We start from the raw sequence: 11,197 nt of genomic DNA on the forward strand, positions 1-11,197 counted from the left end.
CTCTAGCCAATAGGAATAAGGGATCCCTAGGAGCCTGGAGTAGGGGCGGGGCTGATGGAACTTAGAGGCGTGGCAAGCACTAGCTGCCTAGGCGCAGTCCCAGAGTGAGCTCCTCCCCGGCCTGTGGAACCCTAAAGTAGAACTGATGGGCGGGATTAAATGGAACCGACAACCAAACACAAACTCTCCAGAGAAGACAAGACCAATCGGACCGGGGAAAGGAGGAGGGACGTTTAGCCAATAAACAGTAGAGGACCGTAGAGAATCTACCAATAAGAATCCCGGGGCGTGTCTTCCAAGTTCGCAGGGGTGGGAGGGTGAACCCAAGCAGATGCTGGCCAATGAGCTTAGAGGCCGAGCCAAGCTGGACCAATCAGAGAGCCGGTCTGACCTCGGCACCGTTACTGGGGAGAGGCCTCTGCGCTCACGTCAGGAGGAGGCCCCCGGCCTTCCAATGTGGGACTGGGGCGAAGTCTAGTCCTCCCAATCCGTGCTCGGCGCAGGCAATTCAAACTGACAGCGTGTTAGAAAAAGCAGAGAAAGCGGAAGAAAGTGCAGTGCCCGGCGTGTTCGGTGACTGACTCCAGCGCGGACTGAGCCTCAGCGGCGGCCTCTCCCCAACCGCATTCGACACCCCTGCTCGCTCCGGAGCGGCCGCTGTGGGAGAGACCTTCAGGGTGGCAAGTGGTCGAGCTGAGGGAGCGAGGACGCCGAGAGCCGTGGGAGCAAGGGAGGGGGCCCGCGGCCGAGCCAGGAGAAGGGACGCGTGGCAGGACCGGAGCGGCGTGGAAGGAAAGGGCTGAGGGGCCTGGAACCCTGCGAGGAGGCCTTGGAGCGCTCTGCGGGCGGGGCTCGCGCTGGGAGTGGTCCGCGCGGCGAGGCTTTAAAGGGAAGCGCCCGCCGGCCGGGAACCGGGAATCGCTGGATTGGGGGCTGGAGCCGAAGAGCAGAGGACCTTTGGAGACCACAGAAAGTGAAAGCCGGTTTAAAGTTTCCCTTCCACCCTACTTGTCTCTCCCCACCTCCAATTCAATTCCCTTCTTCCCTCCCCGCTAAGTCAAAAGGAACTAAAGTTTGCTCTTCCCACCCAATAAATACTAATTTTACTTTTCCATCAGGAAAACAGAACTGTCTTCCTGATTTTAGAGCTTTAGAGAACTCAAAGCCCCCCGACTTGGTTGTTAGCCTCGGGGAATCAAAGTTCGATTTCCCCCTTTTTCAAATTTCTGTACCTCGTTCTACGTGGGACGCTATGTCTACCAACAGCTGCACTTTCAAGGACCGTTGCGTGTCCATCCTGTGTTGCAAATTCTGTAAACAGGTGCTCAGCTCTAGGGGGATGAAGGCTGTGTTGCTGGCCAACACTGACATAGACCTTTACTCTACAGACATCCCTCCTACCGAGTAAGTCCGGCGGGCAGCCCTTTAGCTAACTGGGCAGTAGATGGCAGGGATCTCTGGGAGTCAAGGTTATCATTTGGTGTTCCAGCCACTCAACAGTGTGATGATTCCCTTGGAGTTTATCTAAGTGGGCAGACTGTCTGGACGATGTCTGTGGTTTACCCACAGTGGTCAGTACTGAGGTCATGTTTCCAGGCACTTACAGTCACGTGACAGTACATCCCTTAAGATGGCTCTGAGGCTCAGTGCCTTATCCAAACACCGTTCTCACGGAAGCAAGTCTTTTACAGTCATTTGGAAAGAAGTGGGTAATCATTCAAAGTGAGATGCGTGATTAATAATGATAGTAAATTTGAACGTTTTAAAATACAGGCAAGTAAAGTTATATATAGCCTGTTCACCCCTTGAAGTCTTTTATGAATTGGCTTATGTGTAGTCATTCATCACAAAGATAAATGGAATAATATTTTAAGTTTGTGTGTGTGCACTTGGTGTGGTGCCAAAAAAAAGCACTAGATTATAAAATCGTGGAACCTAATGTCCCAAAGGTTCTATAATCCATGTGTTGTTTTAGTTAAATATGCTCACACACAAATTTGAAATATTCTTCCATCTTTATAATAGCTGTGGTCATAAGGACACCTCGGGTGAGATGTTACGTGTTAGGGTCTAGCATAAGCTCTGGTCTTTTTCATTGCTATTTTCTTAGCTGGAGTTATAATGGATTCATCTAATGTGTGTGGATCAGTGAACGCATTGTTCTTTAAGATTTATCTTACTTTTTTTCCATTATCTTAAGAGTGTGTGTGTTTGAGGAGGGGTGGATTCATGCACAGGTGCCCTCGGAGACTGGAGGTGTAAGATCCCCTGGAGAGGGCAGTTATAAGTTGCATGATGTGGGTCCTGGGAACTGAACCCCAGTTCTCTGCAGGAGCAGTACATCCTCTTAAACACTGAACCATTTCTCCAGCTCTTGCAGAGTGATTTTCAATAAACAATCTGTCAACTGTTTATAGTGAGCACAAATATTACCCAAACTTCTAAAACTGTACTATACTTATATTTTAGAGGCTAGTTCAGCTCTGGATCTATGAAATTTATGACAACTACAATTAAAAGAGCCTTTGGTGGTGAGGCTGTGGGAAATCAGGGCCCTTACATACTGCAGGAATGTGAAATGATAAAGCCACTATAAAAAATAATTTGGTGGTTCTTGAGCTATTAACACAGAATCACAGAATTACCATATAATATAGTAATTACACTTATAGGTATATATCCAAAGAATTCAGAGCAGCATCTTATATTCACAACTGATAACTATGAGATAGCTAAGAGATAGACACAGTCTAAATCTCCATTGACTCATCTCGTAAGTGGATACCTAGAAGGTCACCTTAAAGGAAAGAAATCCTGTCACGTGTCGCAATGGAGATGAGCCTTGAGTACGTTATGCTAAGTGAAATACACCAGTACCAACCGATAAACACTGTGACTGCTTATATGACATATCTGAAGGAGAACATTGATAGCTGGGGGTGGATGGAGGGGAAACGGAGAGTTGATATATAATAAGTATAGTTTCCATTTTGCAAAATGAAGATGGTCTGAAGTGTCCCAAGACAATGTGGCCATATTCAGTTTTAAACTGTACATTTTAAAAAGTGAGATGGAGTCCTGGGAATATAGCTCAAAGGTCGGGCAATGTGCCTAGCATTTGTAAGGTCCTGAGTTCCATCCCAAGTGACACACACACAATTGTTTAGAGGGAACGTATGGCAAATTTTTATATTTTTACAGAGTTCAAACCTATATATTTGACTGTAAACTTTGTTCTCCTCCAGCACCGTGGATTTCATTGGAAGATGCTATTTCACTGGAATCTGCAGCTGCAAACTGAAGGACATCGCGTGTTTAAAATGGTAATTTGTGGCGTTGTTGTAGACAGTCTGAGTTTCGAAGGTAGATACTGACACCAAAACCCACAGAAAGATTCTGTGGGCTACACTGACCATTGATATAACCCAGACAGTGAGCCACTGAAAGAACATTTGTTCCTTAGAGCTATTTTTAATTACATTTATTCATTTTCCTATTTATTTATGTGCATGGGTATGTGTGTATAGCATACGTGTGCCCTGGCACGTGTGGAGGTCAGAAGACAATCTGTGAGAATTGGTTCTCTCCTTCTACCATTGGAGACCCAGGGATTGAACTCGACCTCAAGATCTGAGGCTTAGAAGCAAGTGCTTTTACCCACCAAGCCGTCTTGCCAGTCCCGGAATTATTGTTTTAAAAGAATCTTTGTGATACTTTTCAAATAAGAGTTGTAGTTTTTCAAAGTGCATTCGCAAATATCTGCTCCCAATAAACCTGTGTAATCTAAGAGGTAACAATGGGATTTACATTCATAAAAATCAGAGAGCAGAGGAGGTGGCTCCACCAGTCAAGGACTTGCAGCAGACATAGGAGGCTCTGAACTTGAGCTGGATGGGGAAGCATGCACTTGCAGTAACAGCTCTGGACGGGTAGTATGCACTGCAGCTCCCAGCTGGAGTCAGGAGGATCTGTGGAGTTCCCTCACCAGCCAGCCTATTCTAACTAACAAGCCTCAGATTTCTGTACTTGGTGTACAGAGCTATCATTAGAGATTTCACCATCAAGGTATAAAACAACTCTTGGTGCCATTTTTTAAAAAAAGAAACAAAAAGCCAGGCACTGGTGGCACACACCTTTAATTCCAGCACTTGAGAGGCCGAGGCAGTCAGATCTCTGTGAGTTCAAGGCCAGCCTGGTCTACAGAGCGAGTTCCAGGATAGCCAAAGCTACACAGAGAAACCCTGTCTCGAAAAACCAAAAAAAAAGAAGAAGAAGAAGAAGAAGAAGAAGAAGAAGAAGAAGGAACAAAACAATCCCTGTTTGTTCACTGAAGTTAGTATGAAACTCATGGAAAGAAAATGGGAGAATGAAGAACTTGGTGATCTGCTGAAGACAAACCATTTTCAACTCTCTGGGGGCTGGAGATTTGTTTCGTTTCTGAATTCCTCCAAAATGGGAGTTGCCGTCTTATGTCTTATGTTTAGTTTAGAGGACCCCTCCCTCACCCACCTCCTGCTTTGTTGAACAATTTTAAGAGCTTGGACCTATAAAAACTTACCTTGTTATAGTCCTGAAGCTAGCAAAATCCTTCACCCATAGATTTCAGTTTAATACATTTTCTCTGTATCAGTCTTTAGTACTTTCCATAACAAATCACATCCCAAGAGAGTATGAATAAAATAATCTGAGCAAAGAAATGCACAAATAAATTAGTACTGTCTCGCTTACAGACTGTGTAGGTCTGTGAGTACTGTCTGAGTAAGTACTGTCTCGCTTACAGACTGTAGGCCTGTGAGTACTGTCTGAGTAAGCTTCCTTCTCATTGCCAGCAACAGGCCACTTAGAGGAGAGGACTGACCCTTACATAGACTGTTTACATTAGCAGACAGATGCCTCTGTGAGCCAGGTATTTACCTGCTACCGATGTTATCTAACAATTGCTTTTTTTTTTTAAGTGGGAACATTGTAGGCTATCACGTGATTGTTCCATGTAGTTCCTGCCTTCTTTCCTGCAACAATGGACACTTCTGGATGTTTCACAGCCAGGCGGTTTATGGCGTTAACAGACTAGACTCCACTGGTAAGAAACAATCGATGTATACATTCCTTGTAACATATCTGTCAGTACTTGAGGGGAACCCCTGAAACCTTCACAGTTAGAGTGAAATCTGGGATCATCAAAAGCAAAACATTGGTCCACTTTCCCCCCACGTTCAGTTATGAAACTATCAGCCAAAACTCATCACCACTGATCGCTGAATTGAGAGAAGGCTTCAGACTTATCTCGATGGCTTAGGCTTTGTTGTTGTCGTCTTTTTGAGACAGTCACAAGTAGCCCAGTCTGGCTCAGTCCTCCTGCCTTAGCCTCCAAAATGATTATAGGTAGTCCTACCTTGCTTGGCATATTGGTCTTTTTAAACTAGCATTTTATTGCTGTGAAGTAGTACCATAATACATATCCTGATTACAGAGAGCTTTTGATGACAATATATGGATAGTGAAAGGTGTGTATACATGCACACATGTGTGTAAAGAAAGGAGGAAGGGGCCCTCCAGAGCAGTGATGAATGGGAAGGAAACTGAGTAGCCTCTATTTGACAGTTCTTCAAGATAAATATATTTTAGGGGCTGGAGGGATAGCTCAGTGGTTGAGAGCCTTGCTGCTCTTGCAGAGGACCAAGGTTTGGTTCTCAGCATCCATATTAGCATCTCATAACAGTCTGTAATTGCAGTTCCAGATAATCTAATGCCCTCTTCTCATGTCCACAGGCTCCTGCATACTGTGGTGTGCATACAGACGAGTAGACAAGCATGCATACACATAAAAAAGTTAATAAATTTTAAACTATATATAAACATATATTAATAAGTTACAGTAGAATTCTAGTCAAAGAAAATATTAAGACCAATATGTTACATTAATTAAGTTAGTAAAGAAAATGTACTGGAGCCTAGAGAGACAGTTTAGTGGGTAAGAGCTGCACACGGCTAAAGGCTTGCGTTTGGACCCCCAGTACCCATGAAAAAGCCAGGCATGACTGACTGTACCTATAACCCCCTTTACTAGGGGACAGAAACAGGATATCCCTGACAATCAATCTAGCCAAAATAGCAAGCTTCAAGTTCAGTGAGAGACTGTCTCAAAGGTATAAGTAGAGAGTAACACAGCAGAACACCAGTACCCTCCTCTGACCTTTGCACACATACATGTGTGCACACACATATAGAAGGAAGAAGGAAAAAGAAAGTATATTATAGATTTTTAACATCTTTATTTTTTATTTACAGTGTAGGGTGTGTATGTGTGTGAAAGAAAGAGAGAGATTTGCTATGGTAGACCAAGAGATCATGAATTGCAAGCTAGGTTGTCAAGGGTTTTAAACTTTCCAATTATGCTTGTGGGTTTTTTCTGTTTTTTGTTTGTTTGTTTTTGTTTTTGTTTTTTGGCCTGGGATTCAACAGTAGCTCTTAGTCCATCACTTCGACCTTTTAATTTAAAACTATACCTGTTAAAATGGTCATTTTCAAGCAAGGACTCCTCAAACTCCCCAAGTAAAATATAGGCTCCTAATTTAAGCTTTACACTTTATATTTGTGTCGCCCATGGGACACATTAAAGAAAGTTTCTGCTTTGATTCTGCTTTTCCTGCTTCATAGGATTCAAAACACAGGGTGGAGATTTTTCAGTTTTGATTTACTTTAGAATATTGGTCAATTTTTCAAACATAAAAGACCAGCATTCTTTGATTTGCACTGACTCTAATCCATGAGAAACAGATGTAGACCGGATTTCCTTCCTCCTAGGCAGAGAGAGGAAGGTGGCTCTTCTGTCAGATCCAATCTCCTCATTTATTTGTTTCTCCTTTGAACCAATTGTGCTAAGTTGCTTCAGAGTTCCTGAGTACAGACTCCAAATATATCAAACTTCTCCTTTGTAACTCTATTACTATGATTTAAAGTAAGATTTGCTAGATGCTTGTCAAAGGGAGATTTCCAACGGCTTTGGAACAGTCCTTGAGTCTCCTGAATAAGTTACACCAAAGGAATGGATGTACAAATCCTACATTCTAGAATGTTCTGTATGCAAGTTCTCTAAAAAGTCTGTGTTAGATTACACATAAAACCTAATTTCTCAGAGCTTTTCCAAATACACTTGGGAAATCTCAGCTCAGATTCCCTAGAATATCTCAAAGCTCTCCATTTACTTTTATGGACTCTAATTTTCACTTAGACTTTGTCTTAACAATTCCTTGCTGCCTGGTCAGCTCCTCTGCACATGTTTCCAGAAGCAGATCACCATTTATTCTTGGGGTGGGGATTAGGAAATGATTTTTTTCCTAAGCAATTCAAGCACGAAACCATTATGGAGAAGAGCATGGTAGATATCTATGTATTCTATAACTTCAGATAAGAACTTCTTTCCTGATTTGATTGCAGTATATCTTTTAAACAAGATAAACTTGTTTATTCCCACTGCTTCAACCATCTTCATGTCTCTTTGGTGCTGAGGTAAATGAAAGGCTGTATTTTCAACACATTTTACAAGATTTAGGCAGAAGAGATGGCTCAGCAGGTAAAAGCATTTGCTGCAAAGTCTGATGAGCTGAGTTCAATCCCAGTGAGGGATGGAGACAGGAGAATTGCCTGGGAGTTCACATGCCAACATGGCTGAAATGTACGGCACAATGTGCAGAAACATGGAATACCTTGTCTCAACCTGGTGTCCTCCATCCTCTGCTCCACTTGTGTGCCATAGCACTCAGAAATAAGGTGAATGATATAACTTAGAAAAATACATAGAATTTGATACCATTCCATAAAAATTCTAGCCACTCAGAAATAAGATGAATGAGACAAATTCCAAGTATATGTTTGGTATAATGCCATTCTATAAATAATTTAGCCAGATATAGGGTACATGCTTGTAATCGCAACACTTGGAAGGTAGAAGTAGAAAATCAAGAGTCCAAGGCCATCCTCAGCTACATTAGTTAGAGGCTAGCCTAGGCTACATGAGGCTATCTTTAAAAAGCAAAACACAATAACAACAAAATTTTAGATAACACATATCTGTTGTCTACAATTCTGTACACTTGTAGTAAAAATGCCGATAGTGGCAGAAACTATGGCCTCTGTCTCAGTGTGGAGTGGATACCCAGAGCTGCTGGCTCCTCCTTTGCTCATGTTACCAGCTAAGCAGCTTGAGGTTGTCTCATGACAGTTTTTTATTCTCTCCTAATTTAGTATTTTTAGTCATCTTATTATCCTCAGTGTGTTTGGTCTAGTTCTCTGCACCTGTGCTGGGTCTTTGAAATGGGACCTGATTATTCTCTGTCAGTACTGTTTCAGATTATTGGTTGTTACAGTGACTCTGTAACCTAGTCCTAAAGTACAACTCTACCTTGATGGCTTGTATGCTAGAGCCCACATACTTTTATAATTGACTGCTTTAACCCCAGTGTACCGGGGATTGAACCTAGGGTTTCACACTTCTTAGGCAAGGACTCCACAACTTGCTCTCCCCTGAAGCCTCTTACTTTTCAAGACAGTATCTTAGTAAGTTGTCCAAGATGGCCTTGAACTTGCAGTCATTCTGCCTTAGTCACCGCAGTAGCTGGGGTTATAGCCTGTGCCACCAGGCCCTTCCTGTCTTGATTAGAAGATTACATTAACAATTGTTCCATATGGTAAATGACTGATTGAGAAATTTGCCCCTCACACCCCACAAAGAGGCACTCGATCTAAAAGAACCTTATGCAATCTCTATTCTTAAAATCATTGACTTATATATATTTGTTTTTGGTTTTTGAGACAGCTTTCACTGTGTAGCCCTGGCTGTCCTGGAACTCACTCTGTAGACCAGGCTGGCCCCGAGCTCAGAGAGTCTCCTGCCTCTGTCTCCTGAGTGCTGGGATTAAAGGCATTTGCCGCCACCATCTGGCTAAAATATATTTTTTAAGTTATCAATGTAGGGTATGAATGGCATTGTGTAGCTGGAGGCAGGATTGGAGTAGATGGAACTCCAGAGTTCCTTCTGAGCTCTAAGAGTCTAACATTCAAGGTCTTGCTTAAGAGTCTAAAGAATGTTCATGTCATAGATGGATATTAGATGGTTTTATTTGTAAGACATCCTTCCCTGCTGTTATCTTCACTAGCGACACCATACTCTATACAAGAAGCTCGGCATGTAAAGTTTTATATGTCATGTCTGAACTGCAGTAGTCAGCCCTAAAGAACTAACTCTGTGGCCTCTTGTTTCCAGGTGTAAACTTTCTACTCTGGGGCAACTTGCCAGAGACAGAAGAATGTACAGATGAAGATGTGTTAGAAATTTCAGCAGAAGAGTATATCCGATGAATGAATTATGATTATGTGTAATGTTTTATAGTTTTTCTATTTAAAATATTTAATTGGTCAATTTTAACATTGCTAATAAAGATTTGCAAATGTTTTTTTAAAAATGGAGCTTCTATTTTATTTGTGATTTCAAATTAATTACCTCAATTTAACTTTAAGCCAGTTCTTTTCTTCTAAAAACGCTGCTGCTTCTCCCCTGCCCCTCTGCCCAGGATTGGTATATTCTTGACTTCAAAAGGAAGTTTCACAAGTCACTCAGCTACCTTCCAAATAGAGTTTTCTACAATTTGATGCCAGATAATGTGATTCTATGTTCCTGAATAAGAATTCATACACACTCCTATATCAGCCACACAAAATATGCAACTGAATATAATAAAGATTTTTTTTAAACAAAAAGCAGGCTGTCAGGTTTTCATGGGTACTGGTTATCATATGCTATATTGGTAATGACTGCTTTAATATGTGAAATGGTGTTAGACACAAGTATAGTAGGAGCTGCGGGCCTCTTTCCACAGCCCGGCTCCCGACTGCTTGGCTAGCTTATGCCCCGAAATAACAACACACAAATTGTATTCATTTAAACTCTACCTGGCCCATTAGCTCTAGCTTCTTACTGGCTAATTCTTATATCTTGATTACGCATTTCTATTAATGTGTGTAGCACCACAAGGTGCGCTTACTGGGAAGATTCTAGCCTACGTCCATCGGAGCTTCCTCACGTCTGCCTCAGAGAGCGGCCTGGCATCTGAGCTCACTTCCTCTTCCTCCCAGCATTCTGTTCTGTTTACTCCACCCACCTATGTTCTAACCCATCAGGGCCAAGCAGTTTCTTTATTAATTAACCAATGACCTTCCTCCATCACACAAGTTTGTCAGAAAATTATCAATGTATGCTGCTTACAGTGTTAATTATTTACATTCTTCTAAAGCCATTACAGATATTATGCCATGAAAGCCAGATAAAAATCAACTTTCATCTTTAAGTTATCCATTCTCTAGGGATTTTTCTGTGAATAACAAATTGTAGCTGAGTAGTCTAGGTCCAAAACTTAGGATAGGAAATCCTGAAGCAGTGATTAGTTAGCCACCATACAGTATAAGAGTTCTCCCTCTTTTTGCATTGTTTTTGTTTTTGAGACATGGTCTCATTGTGTGGCTCTGGCTGGCCTGGAACTCACTATATAGACCAGGCAAGCCTCAGATTTATAATCTTTGCCTCGGCCTCCTCAGTAGCTAGCACTACAGACCAATACTCAGGTCTGGCATGCTCTTTAATCTTGTGCTGGAAAAAAGAAGATACTTCACTAGGCTTTAAAACAATAAAACAAAGTTCATAGCACATTATATATTCTTCAGTTAACGTATTCAGTTAAAGAAAAAGAGTTTAGGGGTTGAGAATTTAGCTCAGTGGTGGAATGCTTGCCTAGAATGCACAAAGCCCTGGGTTTTTGGTCCTCAGCTCCGGGGGGAAAAAAGGTGTTGAATACTGGAGTTGAGAATGTTAAAAAATTCAAGGTTAACCTTCAATAGAATTCATCTGTCCCCATTAATGCAGCTAAGGTCTTAACATGCTGTTTGACTTGGGTTCTCTATGAAGAGGCAGTACCAGAGAGAGGCATGCTGACTGAAATGAACACAAATATTCCACTGCAGCTGGATAGCATTTCACATTACTCAGCGACTTTTCAATGACTCTTTTCTAGGAGAGCCCATTTTAGGTAGCAAATGAATTCATACATTTTTATATTGAGAAATATAATCATAATGCTTTCTTTTTAAAATGTTTTCCCCTTCAGTACTGGGGATTGAACCTGGGACCTCAGGCTTGCTAGGCAAG

The 11,197-nt window shown here is 42.0% G+C and overlaps 1 protein-coding gene across 2 annotated transcripts; it reads left to right on the forward strand.

The window, feature by feature from the left end:
* The first annotated feature begins 715 nt into the window (after positions 1-715).
* Fam72a (family with sequence similarity 72 member A) lies at positions 716-9,402 on the forward strand. 2 transcript variants are annotated; one of them, XM_041648914.1, is made up of 4 exons: positions 716-1,404; positions 3,246-3,323; positions 4,956-5,080; positions 9,263-9,402. In XM_041648914.1, exons 1-4 carry the CDS (start codon positions 1,253-1,255, stop codon positions 9,355-9,357), a joined length of 450 nt encoding a protein of 149 aa, XP_041504848.1. In that variant the 5' UTR covers positions 716-1,252; the 3' UTR covers positions 9,358-9,402. The 2 variants fall into 2 exon arrangements, with proteins under 2 accessions (XP_041504848.1, XP_041504849.1); XM_041648915.1 differs by lacking the exon at positions 4,956-5,080 and having other exon boundaries at positions 1,128-1,404; positions 9,263-9,317.
* Positions 9,403-11,197: the final 1,795 nt, after the last annotated feature.

Source organism: Microtus oregoni, unplaced genomic scaffold, assembly GCF_018167655.1.
Source record: "Microtus oregoni isolate MIOR12 unplaced genomic scaffold, Mior012 000003F_ref0000135, whole genome shotgun sequence".
NCBI classification, from domain to species: domain Eukaryota; kingdom Metazoa; phylum Chordata; class Mammalia; order Rodentia; family Cricetidae; genus Microtus; species Microtus oregoni.